The sequence below is a fragment of the Amia ocellicauda genome, chromosome 16 (genome assembly GCF_036373705.1).
Source record: "Amia ocellicauda isolate fAmiCal2 chromosome 16, fAmiCal2.hap1, whole genome shotgun sequence".
NCBI lineage: Eukaryota > Metazoa > Chordata > Actinopteri > Amiiformes > Amiidae > Amia > Amia ocellicauda.
In genome coordinates this window covers 24,935,163-24,949,582 of record NC_089865.1, presented here as the reverse complement: position 1 = coordinate 24,949,582, position 14,420 = coordinate 24,935,163, and the positions used below count along the sequence as shown (strand labels likewise).

The following is a 14,420-nucleotide window of genomic DNA, read 5'->3' as shown; positions in this document are numbered from 1 at the left end:
TATGCTTTTTTTTTATGCATTTATTTTCCTTATGTATACCAAAAAATGTATCATAAATGTGTCCACTGATGTTTCTCACAATATTAATGTATGTATCTGTATAATTAAAACAATAAAAAAGTTATTAAAAAAAGCATTGTTGGAATGTTATTACATAAATAGTTGGGTAGTTGGCAGGGAAGCCATTTTCAAGCATCTAGTTTATGACTTCTAACTTTAAATTCTTCAACTATTTAGAAGAATAGCTAATAACGCTTTCAACTAAATGATGCAAAGATTATTTGTGTTCTGCAGTTCTAACAAATGGATTCTGAAAATTACAATTCAAGTCATCTGTATGTGGAGAGCCTTGAGAATATGGTAGAGATTATCAAGTTCAAGTGCATCATGTGGTGAATTTAAACATTATTATGTTATGGTTTTCATGATATAAGCTTATTTTGTTGTATAATTTCTTTATTCTAAAACCTTTGGAATTTATTCAACTAATATTCATCCCCTGCTTCTGTTCCGACTAAGTTAGAACATAAGAAAGTTTACAAACAAGAGGAGGCCATTCAACCATCATGCTCATTTGGAGTGCATTAATAACTAAGTGATCCAAGAATCAGTTGTGGACTGGTCATACTACGTACCACTGCAGCCACTCGAGTAAGTACGTCCTCCCACAGTGCTGGGACCAACTGCCCTGATGGATCCTTCACCATAGGCTGGGTCAGACGCTGCCGCTTCAAACCATCATATGCAAACCTTGAGTCAGAGAGGGAGAGAGTAGGATGTTGCCTTCAACATATCTCAGCCAAACTTAATTTTAAACTAATTTGCAGGTTCACATGGTAACTAAATTATGTGTAGTTTTAATCTGTACATTTCACACTACTGCACACATTAGTTAAAATGTTTTTGGAGACACAGTATATCCTATACATAGGACTTTCACGATTCATCGAGTAACTCGAGTAAATCGATTACAAAAAATTCCCAATTGGAATTTACTGCCTTGATCTCCAAAGTTTGGCAACATTTTCACTCTAAAAGTAAAGATAATCTGGTTGTCTGTCACTACTGCAAGACTGAAATTGTGTTTCACAACAGCACTTCACCCATGCTGCAACATTTGAAGAAAAAGCAATCCATTCACGGAGGCATCAGAATCAGACAAGTGTTTCGGTTTAGTTACATTAGACATGTATAGGGCCATATGAAATCTGTTTTATTATTTAGAATTTTTAGATTTTAGTTTTACGCTAAAATAAAAAAAGGGGGGACGACGACGAAGTGTTTTATACATTTTTGTGTACTTTGTTTCCAACGTTCAAGCACTCATTTTTATTAATATAGCTGTGGAAAAACCCTGGAACGTTAAGGTATGAGCAGATCAAACTAATTTGTTTATTTGTAAGGTACATATTAAAGATATACACATAAAATTAGCCCCCTAGGTCAACTGTTTTTTATGAAAAATAAATAAAGTAATTGAAATGCGTCCTATTTTGACCAGTGAAATGTTACATAAACAATTATTTTTTATTTTTATATTATTTTTGACATGCATATTTTCAAAGTTAGTTATGCGGTCAAACCACAATTCCACAGAAAAAACATTGCGGTTTAAGAATATTTAGGTTGTTTATCAGTCAAACAAGGGTGGGGCAAAGTTGGTGTATTGGACATAACACTTGTCCTTACAATCAGCGGCCTATAAAAACACAATAACCAATAACAATAACCACTGTCAAATACTGCGTGACACCCTCAACTATCATCCTTATAAACCATATTGAAAACAATCTGTACTTCACGGAGAATATACTAAATATCGGGAAAGTTTTTGTGTCACATTTACTTTGTTATGTCTGCGATTCAATCATAATTGTTAAATAAAAATGTACAGACTCGTATCCAGTTTTACAACAGTACGGCGACTAAAATTGGCAACTTGTGCATGGTAATTTAATCGCGTTGTTGCCTGGATGGAATGCTGGACCTTGGCTGGAAAGGTGAGTTTTGTGTCCTATTTTGTTACATCTATGCTAATGTTATGTCCAATGCATATTAGCACAAGTAAATCAGTTGAAAAATAAACAAGTATAGATTAATTTCACATTGTAAATATATGTAAAATCAGTGTAAATTAATTCGTCAACAGCAATCAAAATGTTAACTTGGATACGATCGGAGTTTGTGTCTTTCATTACGTCCGAGTGGCTGTTTATTGATAAGACATTATATGGTGGTCATAATTAAAAATAGAAGCCACAGGTTTATGATTATCCTTGGAGCAGTCAGTGTCAGGAGAGTCTGTTCAAATTAACAGCTAATATGAGAATCATCATGGATGTAAACAAGGACTTCTTATATTAATGTGTCTCAGTTACATCCAAAACTTGTATTACCAAGTATTCATTTATGGGGAAATGATTTATGATATTGCGTTTTATTTCTGCTGCTTAGCTGAGATTCTGCTGAAAAGAAACGTGCGGTTTGTTCACATTGTGTCTTTCCTGACTTTTGCAATCCAATGAGCAACTGCAGAACATGGGCATGGTATTATCCAATATAACATACATTACAATGGTCTACCTACCCTAGAGATCTCATATTTTTTTCCCCAACCACATATTATGACTTTAAATGTATCCGTCAGCCTGTCACAGGTGTCAGATTACGCACAGCTGCAGAGCACCGCTCAATGTTTTTGGTAGCTATGGATTCAGAACAACTTCAGCTATGCATGTATGTATGTATAATGTAATGGAAAATGACAAAGTTAAAAACTGAATTAGATTACTTTTTTCCAGCAATGGAAAACAGAAACTGATACAGATGAATATACCGGGTGTTCAGTAACAAAAAAAAAAAAAACTACACTACCAGTCAAAAGTTTTAGAACACCTCAATTTTTCCATTTTTTATTTAAATTTACGCAGTTTAATGTCTCAGTGTACGCTGAAATTAAAGCACAGAACAAATAAACAATTGGAGATAAAAAAAAAACATGGAATCATTTTGTTTAACACTAGATTATCCAAGCCAGTCAATTTGACTGATTTGGTTAATACAACTTGAATTACTCTGTGTTCCTAAATACACTGCGCATACCCGTTCGTGACTTTTTCTAACTATATGCATTAAACATGCCTACGGCGTTTTAGCTGCATAAACATAAAAATAAATACGTTATAAACACATTCCTCGGGAATAGCCAAAATTGGGTTAGTACAGAGTGCAATAACACAGGCACATCGCATGCAAAATAATGATTCATGGACATTATTGGAGGAGCATTTATTGCAGTGCTACATATTCGTGTGGCAAAAGTGTTCACCTGGAGAGGACTGTCAAAATGCAGTGTGAGGTATGCGCTCATGCTGGGAAAGAGGAGAAAAGTGTCCTGTGTGGACTGTACCAAGATGCAGGCTAAATATATAGTAAATAGTTTATTGAAATACAAAGCTACAGTGAATACAAGCACTGTATGTTGAAAACAAAGTTTACACAGTGTTGAAAATGTTTACTTTATGTTTACAATTATGTTTTGATAAATGCAATAGTTATTTGTGAACTATAAAAAATTGCTTTTGAGCATTATTCCAATATTTACATTTACACTTGTTTCAATCTCTTATTGTATGCCGTTTTTTGCTTTTTGCTTATTGTAGGCTATATAGTTATTTATGTTTTGACTGCAGTGTGCGCAATACTATACATTTTTTATTATCATATTTCAATTTAATACTCCATTTGTGCTATTTAAATGTTGGATTTGATGTTCATGAATAAAACTTCTGCGTTTTAAAGATGGTTTGCCTTTGATTATCATATCACATCTGTTAAAGAGCAATTCGTTACAATGACCGGCTTTGGTGCTTGTAGGTGGTTTGAAATGTCTGCGCTTCTAGTGTTAAGAAAATGTAACCCCTTAAGCTGACAAACCCATCTGGTACCGTTAAAAGTGCACCAAATCTGTGTGCTTCACATTGTTAGAAAGCTGATAGTCTCAGCTTTTATGGGATACCAAACACTTGGCAAACAAAACAGTGAAGAGTGCACATGGGATTAAAGAGAAGCACATGGATTTGGACAAGCAGCACATTCCCTCTAAGATTTAGCAGTGGTACTGTCTTCGCTTGCTTATTGTTCCTGCCAATGTTTTGCCGGTTTACCAATAAATCCAAATAGCAGTACTGTCACACGCAGAAGCAGGGTGAAAAACAGCACAGCATTTAGAAACCAGAGTAGATTGTTCTCGGAGTAAAAATCCTCACCGGGTTTTGTCAGAGATCCACTCCTCATTGACGTCTTCATTCAGTCTGGGCAGGACCCTCATCACCTCTCCCCCACGTGTGCTGACCAGGATGTTACTACCCACTGCATCCAGTACATCAATAGACTCAGTCTTTCTGTAGACAAGCGAACAATCTGGCTTTGTAAAACAGCATGTGAAATATGACTCACTCCCCTACTAAAACCACTACATAGCATTTCAGTCTAGAAAAACAGGGAGGCACATTTTTCCAATAATCAGGAACTTGATAGCAAGCTGGAGGGCTGGTAGCTTGTGTTATGGGACATAATTTCCCCCTTGCATTTCTCTTTCATATGCTATTACTACTACTATTAGGCATGCACTGATATGAAAATTCTGGGCCAATGCCGATAGCCGAAATTCATATAACGCAATTGGCGAATGCCAACATTTTGATATTTTGTATTTACCTATTTGTACCTTGGCATAAATCAATATTTTGCTTTTGATTATGCTTTTCAAATAACACAAATGTAATTATAGTACAAAGTGATGGAAAAACTTTTAGTATTCATTTCCTGTTTTTCCTTGTATTTCGGTAACAAAAGACAAAAAAAAAGAAGTACAGTGAATAGATTATAATAAATAAATATAAATAATACATAAAATACACAATTCTCTTTGTGTGTAATTGTAGCTACAATCCCTAGATATGAATTGTGTTAGGCTTTATTAACATAACTGTGAGAGGGAATAAATAATACAAAAAGAAAAAAGTAATAACAAATAAGAACATAAGAAGAACAGGAGGCCAATTTGTGTCCCCAGGTCTGTGTGTCCCTGCAGAGCTATTCATGTTATTTATGAAGAATGAAGATGCTACCACATACAGTGGATATTGTTACACCGATGTTCACCATTAGGACTGTTTCCATGATAGGGCAACACTCTACCTGGTCTCCCATGGCCTGGAGGTGAAGGCATAGGGCTTTGATGTCAATGCTCCCACGGGGCAGATGTCAATCACATTCCCCGACAACTCTGACATAAACATCTTCTCCACGTAGGTGCCCACCTGCATCTCATTTCCTCTCCCGGTAGTGCCCAGGTCATCCACCCCTGCCACCTCACTGGCAAACCTATGAGACAGTTGGAAAGAGTTGTAGATTCTGGTTGAATTAGAATAAAAGATAACATGGATCTTTGTTTATTTTATTTACAGGGTTTGAACTAGAAGAGGGAAGAGGGATACCACAGCCTGTCACACCGTTAAATAACTATGTTATGGCAGAAAGAAGATCAGAGTTATAGTGCCTGCAGGGGAGGCAACCATTAGGCCTAGGACTTAAGCCATGGACTTAAGCCCAACAGATTTATTGTCGCCTATACCAATCTGCCATCCATAGGAGTTTTTGTTTTTCTCTCCTCCATGCCCAAATGTTTATTTTATATTGGTTCATTTTATTACTTACTTATTTTGTTGTTGTCTTTGTATTAATCTGTAAAGCGCACTGTGGCCACCCTGCAAAGGGCACTATACAAATAAAAATGTATTGATGGATAAAAAGTCTTTACATTACCATGAACTTTAAACGTTAAGAGTCCATTGAATCTATCACACAAGACTGGTTCACTCCAAATATCCAAAGATTTTAACTGTCATTCCTGCCCTATTTGTCAAACACACAATGTAGGTTAACCTGTAAAAACAAAACGAGTTACATATCCCCTCCATGGGGACCCTTTGTAAATAGCCAGAAAGATTTTATAAAAATGCAAAAATGTTCTTATGAATGTGTTTGTTTCTGGGATGGGTGGAAGTCTATCTGTGTGCCAAAGTAGACTATCACTGTGATTAAAAGGCTTTTGAAAGGATGTATTCCTTGATTTAGAATACTACTCTAGTGACAGATTAACTAATTTTACTGGAGCAATAGTGAAAGAAATTTGCAAAGCCTTACAAATCCAAAATAACTTTCACACTCCATATCACCCCAAGTCTGCAGGAGCAGTAGAAATGGGATACTGAAAAATAAACTTTCAGAAATTTGCACTGAAACTAATCTTAAGTGGCCTGACGCCATGCGACTTGGTCTCATGAGTGATCCAAGGATTTGACTGATAAGAGTGTTTTACAGTATTGCCAAGACTATGAGAAGAAGATTTGCACAACACGTGAAAAGGATTTGTCACAATGCACAAAGAGGATTTGATTGATTCTGCTTGTCCTTTTTTTGCTCAGCCTCTCTCAGACATGGAAAGGCAACACCTTCCTTTGAGTGTCACATCAGTATGCCTGAAACTCAAACATTTCAGGATGTTGGGTGTGCTCACACACACCCCCATGACTCTGCAGGAGGCATTCCTATGCCTGTTCCTTTGTGGGGTTGTATGAGCCCCCTTTCACTGTATACAACAGGGTTCTAGACTAACATTTTCCACTAGTGGTAGTGCTACTTACATTTTCAGTTGGAACCAGCACATGATTTGGTCGCACCAATTTCTTGTGTGACAATAATACTTGTACTATAATGCTTGTAATATTAGTAATACTTGTAATATTAGTCCTTTACTCTCCTGTAAGATAGCACCTTACTTTTTATCATGCTTCTTGCGTTACTAGAACTTGTATTATTGATTTCCACTTTGCTCCTTTTCCTGTAGCCCTTGACTGCAACTTAACATTTTGACCGCACTTAGCTTTTACTTTCCAGGATGTAAGACCTCATTTATTGTATTCACTTGTATAAATTGGAATGTGTACATTGTATTATGCTTTGTATTATGTTAATCTGAATTTGTAATGTTTGATGCCTTGTACTGAACTATATTTTTGCACTTTGTATTACGCTTATATTTTGTAAGTTGCCCTGGATAAGGGCGTCTGCCAATAAATAAATATTATTATTATTATTATTATTATTATTAATAATAATAATAATAATATTATTATTATTGTTTATTGTTATTATTATTATCATTATTATTATTATTATTAACAAAATGAACCAGCTGTATATCATTATGTACCTGCATTCCATACAGAACCAGGATAATGTCTAGACATCTTTTATACATTGATCTGGATAGATATAATGAGACTGGTCATAAAAAATTGCAAAATGTATTTATTGAAGATGTCAGCATGTGTTACTTTCTAGGATGGGCTGGCATGACTAGTAAAATAAAATAAATTCATAAATTCATAAATAATATTAAACAATAGCTTGTCAGCATCAATTGGTTGAGGTAGTAAAACAAAATGCATACCAATAACAATCAAACAAAGAGCAGAACTACAAAATAAAAAATAAAATAAAAGGTGTAGGTGTGTTCTTGGTTTTCAGATTTGTATTGCTCTTCCTCATAGTGCCAGCTACTGTGTTTTTCAGGAAATGTTTCATACAGATGTTGCTTTCCTGTCCATGGCTCGAATGCTTGATAAGAAATGGATGATGCCGGGAATTATTTTATGGTTTATATTCTCTAGATTGGTAGTGTTATTCTGTTTGTAATGAATAATAATATAACTTACGTGAATATGTTGGTATGTTGTTTACTATACCATTTTACTTGTCCTTTAAGTTACATTATATGGTTAAATCAAAATAGAAGGTTATTAATGTCTTTGAACATTTCATAGGAACTTAAGGGTATTTGTGCATTACATTATATTCATTTTTCAATGTGAACAGACTTTTTGTGCTTATTAAATTAGCTGATGAATGTTAAAAGTGCAGTAGTTGTAACCAACTGTCACCCTACAGAAGAGCTTACAAATACATTGTAAGCCTGATCACTGCACATTGCCTACCTAATGCATCTTGTGCACTGGATACAGCGAGTCATTATGGTTTTGATGAGAGGCCCAATGTTCTTGTCTTCCACAGCTCTCTTCCCCTCCGTGAACCTACTCCTGTCACTGCCAAACATCATAGACTGGTCCTAAACACAAGAAAACAAGACACTTCAGAATAATAATAGGGTAACCTTTGGGGTAGGATCTTTCAATTCTCCGGATCCTGATATAAGTTCCAAATGCAGCCACAGCTGGATGCTACTGGAGAATACGATGGTATGCAATTACATGAAAGAATCATGACCATTTATCTACATGATAAGGCCATACAATTCATAAAATGTGTTCTCTGAAGTAACATGTCAGGAGGCAAAACTCACTGTATTAATGCATCATATAGTAATACATGGGGGGAAATAAGGACAACTAATAATGATATACTTTTATTTACCAAAATACTAATCCTCAAATTGGAAGCTATTCAGGATAATGTAAGTAGATGAATTATGAACTGGTTGATGTATAGGAAACACAGGGTGTCGATAAGAGGAGTTGCTTCTAACTGGAGTGAGGTTGTTAGTGGAGTTCCATAGGGATCAGTATTAGAGCCTTTGCTTTTTCTAATCTATATTAATGATCTGGACTCTGGGATAGTTAGCAAACTTGTCAAATTTGCAGATGATACTAAAATAGGTGGCTTAATAATATATTAATAATAGAATGAAAAACTTCAATGGCTTACGTTTCTTGTGATATATAGGTTTTATATGATCATTATATTTGTTATGTAAAATTAAGTAATTTGCTGCGCTATGATTTGTGCGAGAGCTCTGTAGTTCTGACGCATAGTGCGTTCTCCGCGAGGTTAGTATTCCGAGGCTTAAATAAAGGATAAAGCTTAATAATTTTACAATCCTGCCATCTGACTTCTGCAAACAAATCCAAATTGGATGTATTGCCACTGTATCCACTGTATCAGAACTGCTACATTTAGGTACTGTGGTGCACCACTGGTACTGATACTACTGCCCAACACTAGCTCATGTGTTGATAGGAATGCAAGTAAAGCATCTGTGATTTGTATGTTCGATTATATTAAATTAGTACCTTTTAACATTTTAAAAAATATAACCCCCACCAAACCATTGCCATAATAATTCATGTATTTATGTATATATGTACTTAACTATTGCAGGACACACTTATCCAGGCGACTTACAATTTACTCAAGCGAACACAGAAATGCAGTAATACACCATGATCTGATGCTGCAGTGTGGAGATACTAACTTGCAAAGTAGGGTTCGAGCATTGTTATTATGAATTAAATAATAAACTTCAATTTGTATCCAATTTCACCTAGTGTTTCTTATAAGTTGTATTTTAATTATGCTATTATTTATCATGGGTAAAGAGGTGGTAGTGTTGCAATATAGTGTGTGTAATTATGATCAACAATGCAGAAACTGATTCTGTTGTTTGTACGCTTTCATTTGAGTGGTCCCACATGCTTGTGGTCCTTATAAAGTAAGAGTAATGGCCCTTACTGCGCATATTTTGTGGTACAAAGTTCCGCAAAAATGTTTAGGCTAGGTTCTTTCAAATGTACATTATTCCTTAACTTCTTATGCTACAGCTTCTATAAGTTTCAATTTGAGTGGTATTTCAACATAACATTTTCATATCAAGATTTCCCATAGACTTTAATGAAGGAAAATGTGAAAGAACTTGGTAGTAGGGCTAGTCAATATTGCCTAAAAATTAAATCTCTGGACATGTATGGACAATTCACAATTTAAATTTAAATGTTTTTCTCTAAACAAAGTAAAAATGACCAAGACACATTCAAACATATTTAAGTATTTTATGTGGTCGAAGAAAGTTTTGAAGTCAGGAGTTCTAATCAGAATTTATTAGATGCACGGGAAGAACAGCAGACACAGAACTCATTAGATTTTAGGCTGGCATAATACTGTTCTTCAAAAGTTTTAAAGGTAGTACAAAGCTTTTATTATATCCATTCTTGGACATATTTTCCCACACATTATTTATAAATAAAATGTATGAACATTCATGGAAGAATAACAAAAGAATGGCACAACTTCCATAGCTGTCATTATTGCGCATACTTTTTGTTTTAAATGGGAAAAATGCCTCTAGTATGCGATTCCTAAAAAAATAATCTCTTTCGTGATACGAAATGTCACTGCATCTGTAATGTCCTTACACTGGGGCACCTTCTTGACATATAGGATGACATTGGAAAATGAAGCAGTGTTAGCTGCCTTTTAGCAGGGTTTTGGGAGTGGGACAGGAACTAGCATCTGTATCACGCAGTGCCACACTTCGATTCCATTCCACCGCATGTTTCTGTCGCAGGTCCAGCACCCTAGTTTGTTGTGCTTTTACTTGCGATAGACTTTCTACAAACCTTACATAGCACAGTGGTTTGCTCAACATCAGACTTCGCAAAACCGAACCACCTCCACATCACAGAGGTGACATTACTGCCTTTTTCGGAACTATCTTCGTAGTGTGTCTGACTGGCAATGGACCCAGCGAAAACAAGGCATGGAAATCATCAGTTCAGCAAGTGTGATAAACAAACACGCATCACTGTTGTGTTCCTAGTCGTGTGAGTGATTCCCACTTGACAGATATAAAGCCCTACCATTTCACACATTTCCATTAGACAAACAAAAGAGAAAAGCATGGATTATCATAATTTGCTGAGACATTGTACCACTTTTTTTGTAGTATTTTTCAAATTGGTATTGATTGGACTGCTTACATTTGGTCAGCTCTTAATAACAGATTCATAACAATTTAAAAATAAGACGTGTTTTTACAAAATGTGATTTAATGTTTGTTACTTTTATTCAAAGTGACTAGTAACCTAATAATAATATTGATTCAACTAGATCTAAAGGTTTAATCATAATAAAACTGCTTGTTTTCCAGCTATCTGCCTTTTTATCTGGCTTTTTGTACAAGTTACAAGTTATAAATTAGTTACTTTTTGTATGCCCGGTAGTAATATTATTAATGTTTAACAGATCTATAATGGCTCAAGAGTGTGTAGCAAAAGCTTTGTTTGCCTGTTATTTACTGCATTATTTTTTGGTTTGGTCTGTAATGACAGGTATGCTAAATGCATGTTCTGTATATCAAATAAGGGCATTAAATTCCTATACAAAAAGAACACTCAGCAATATATTATAAATATATGCCTTAAATGTACCTATTGACTGTTACAACAACCCAGATTAAACCAGTTACGGAACGCTGTGTTAAATCGTCCAATAAAATACCAAAATATACAGGCGTTAGCTACCTGACTTTTCATTGATCTGAAACATAGCTCTCACTGTCACCACTGTCTTGCTCTTTCACTGCAACGATTAAGAAACTGGTTAGGCTATAATATAAACTGGTTGTAATATAGATTCAGATTTAATTGAGATCTGTATGCTAGCATAATACAAGACTTGTCGAGCTATGATATTGTAATTTATGTTGGCAGTGTTCGTAGAAAATCACATCGGCCCGGCACTTAGTTGGGGGGCGGCGATTCAGTGTGCATTTATTGGATTGTTGGGCTCGTGTGTTTATTTTCTAAGCGATCAGGAAACACACATTGTTAATCTGCACAATTTTTTTTCTGTTTATTCTCCACCTGTCCTGGAGAATGATAGCGGAGATTGCCGTTTTGCCCTTTGCAAACATGGCAAAAATAAGATGCTTGCGCATGTTATAAAATAAAATCTCTACTTCGCGATTCAGGCATTTTACACATTGTGCAAAAACATACAAACATAAAATTCATTTGATTAATCGCCCAGCCCTACTTGGTAGTAGTGTAATATACTTTGTCTAATCATGATCAACTATGCAGAATATTATAGAACAGTTTGTCTATTTTCATTTGATAGGCGTCACATATATGTATTCCTTATAATGTCCATATTAAAAACTAAACCAGGCAGAAATGGGGGTGAGTTTTAAGAGTTAAAGTCTGTATATACCTACTAATTTAGGAAAGATCGATTATAGATTGATATACAAACCAAGCCAATTATCACATTTCCTACTGCAAGGGGTATAAAGTCCACATTCACAATTTCTATCCATATTAGTAGAATAAAAAAAATTGTCAAAGCAAAAACACACTAAAAAGTTTCTAATCAAGCAGGGTTTTGGAATGCAGAGCAGAGCTGGAGCATGGAGCAGTGGAGCAGCAGGTTTTTTCGCCAGAGCTCTAATTCTTGTCTGTACCGTGCTCTAACTTTTTTCCATCTGACAAGACTCAAATGAGATGGGAATGTTGGGAAATAATATTTTTTTGGTTTTGCAGAATTTGAGCAATCTGCATTTTTATGAATTTTACCTAAAAGATTGTCCTTCAGGAATTTGAAAAGTAAACTGTATTACAAAATATGACTATTATATGTTTGACCATTTTAAGTAAAATGTTTTGTTTGAATGGCTTTCAGTCTAATTTCATTTTTCATTTAAGCATTTTATGGATTTAGTGCAGGTAGAAAACAATCAGAATGAAGTTTCTAATAAAAATAGTGAGATCCCTTTCTTTCACATAATAATTATACAGTTAATGATTTCATTTCAATCGAAGCACAGAGCTGTTAAAATAATGTGCTGCTCCAAATCCCTGTGATGCGGGACAGTGCTCTGTCTGAATGCCAAATAGATTATATTCGTACCATTGTTGCAGCAAGACTGTGATTGTGATGTATGACTTTAAGCTTTGTGTATTGCTCCATAGAGGACAGGTGCAGAAGTCTGTGTAGCCGATTTTTAGAAAATAATTTTCAACCAAGGCCATAGAGAGAATAGAAGACAAAGGAGAAGTGTGTGATAAAGTTTGGGGTCAAAGGTAGTCATCTTGTATATGATAGCATGATCATTAGAAAAACTTTAGATTGACTTGCCGACTGACCATCTCCGGAGCGCTTTGTTGTAGCTGAATAAACTATTCTGGTATTATTTCAGTTAAATCGGGTCCTGAGTATTCCTTGTCCGCCTATCTATTGAGAGAGTAAAATTTTTCCCTATCACCTGCAATCAAGACACTACGATGATTGTCAATTTGTAGCAAGTTTCTGAAGTTACTTAATTGCAGACTTTTCAAACTTTTAAAAAGGTAAGAAACCAGTATTTAACAAATTTGTTTTTTTTCTTACCTGCAGGTCACATTCTCCACCCTGATCACAAATTGGGCAGTCCAGGGGGTGGTTGGCTAATAGGAACTCCATGACTCCTTCCCTGCAAACACAGTAAGGCATTTGTAACACTAGGAGCTTTTACACTGCCATTTCTGATCCGGATCAAATGCATCAGTAGTTATATTAGTTCATTTAACTTAACTGCAGTATATGACAAGACCCCATACAATGTCTCTCGTTACATGGACCATGAACCGAGAACTGAATCTCATACTGGGTTCACTGGTTCAAATGAACACACAACCATACAACCTGATGACCTGGTGATAACTTGAAAACACACCCTAGATTGACGTATCGTTTGTGTTTCCCTGCTGACTATTTGGCATTTTCAAGATCCTTGGTCCCAAGTACGAACCAAACCGGGGCCCTGGTTAGAACCGATAGCCCAGTAAACACAATGGAACTGTCAAAACGGGGAAATTATTGAACTTTTACAAATAGATCCAAAATATCGGCCCGTGTCTCCTCTCCCGAATCCAATTCTATTGCATGTCAATCCCAAGGCTACAACACTCTTTCCGGCATTCCTTGTTTTGTGTGTGAAAGGGTACCTACATCCCGGCATTTTGCCAGACTTCAAAGTCAGTGTGAAGGGGGTGCAACAGGTAAAAAGCAGGCAAACACTGACTGCATTTTGCTGGTATTTGAGTGTGAAAGGGCCTTTACTCAAATACCATAACACATAAAGAGGCATTAAACCATCATTCGTGGTTAGAGTGAACGTTTCCCAATAAGTTGTCTTATTCTGCACAACCTTTCTTTAAAACTTGACAATTACTTATTTATACACAAATAAGAAGGGCAAAGGGAAGAAAGCGTTTAGATTGTCACATGGGCCTGAAATCAGTCTTACCTGGCTTTCTTGGTCTTCTCCGAGTTGGTCAAGATGTTCCAGCCTTTCATGACAGGCATAGCACATGCGGCCACCGGCTGAAACAGAAATGCATGATTATATATTTGTGTATGTACACTGCACAATTGCTCCCAATTATGCTTGTCATAAATTCTATAAAAAAAAAAAAAAATTCACACCATTGTATTACAAAAATCCTGGAGAAAAATAAAATAAAAAAAACAACAAAGTTAAATGATTTGACATTTCTGTAGAGACCCAACATATTTCATAA

At 35.5% G+C, this 14,420-nt stretch overlaps 1 protein-coding gene across 1 annotated transcript in view; it reads right to left on the bottom strand.

Annotated features, from left to right (window-relative positions):
• ndufs1 (NADH:ubiquinone oxidoreductase core subunit S1) overlaps nucleotides 1–14,420 on the bottom strand; it is a 56,936-nt gene that overhangs the window by 37,485 nt on the left and 5,031 nt on the right. Inside the window, exons 5-10 of the mRNA XM_066688639.1 lie at nucleotides 14,147–14,223; nucleotides 13,249–13,330; nucleotides 8,064–8,194; nucleotides 5,203–5,388; nucleotides 4,269–4,403; nucleotides 636–750 (exon numbers count right to left, since the gene is read on the bottom strand). Coding sequence (XP_066544736.1) covers nucleotides 636–750; nucleotides 4,269–4,403; nucleotides 5,203–5,388; nucleotides 8,064–8,194; nucleotides 13,249–13,330; nucleotides 14,147–14,223 — 726 coding nt within the window. The remainder of the gene's footprint in view (nucleotides 1–635; nucleotides 751–4,268; nucleotides 4,404–5,202; nucleotides 5,389–8,063; nucleotides 8,195–13,248; nucleotides 13,331–14,146; nucleotides 14,224–14,420) is intronic.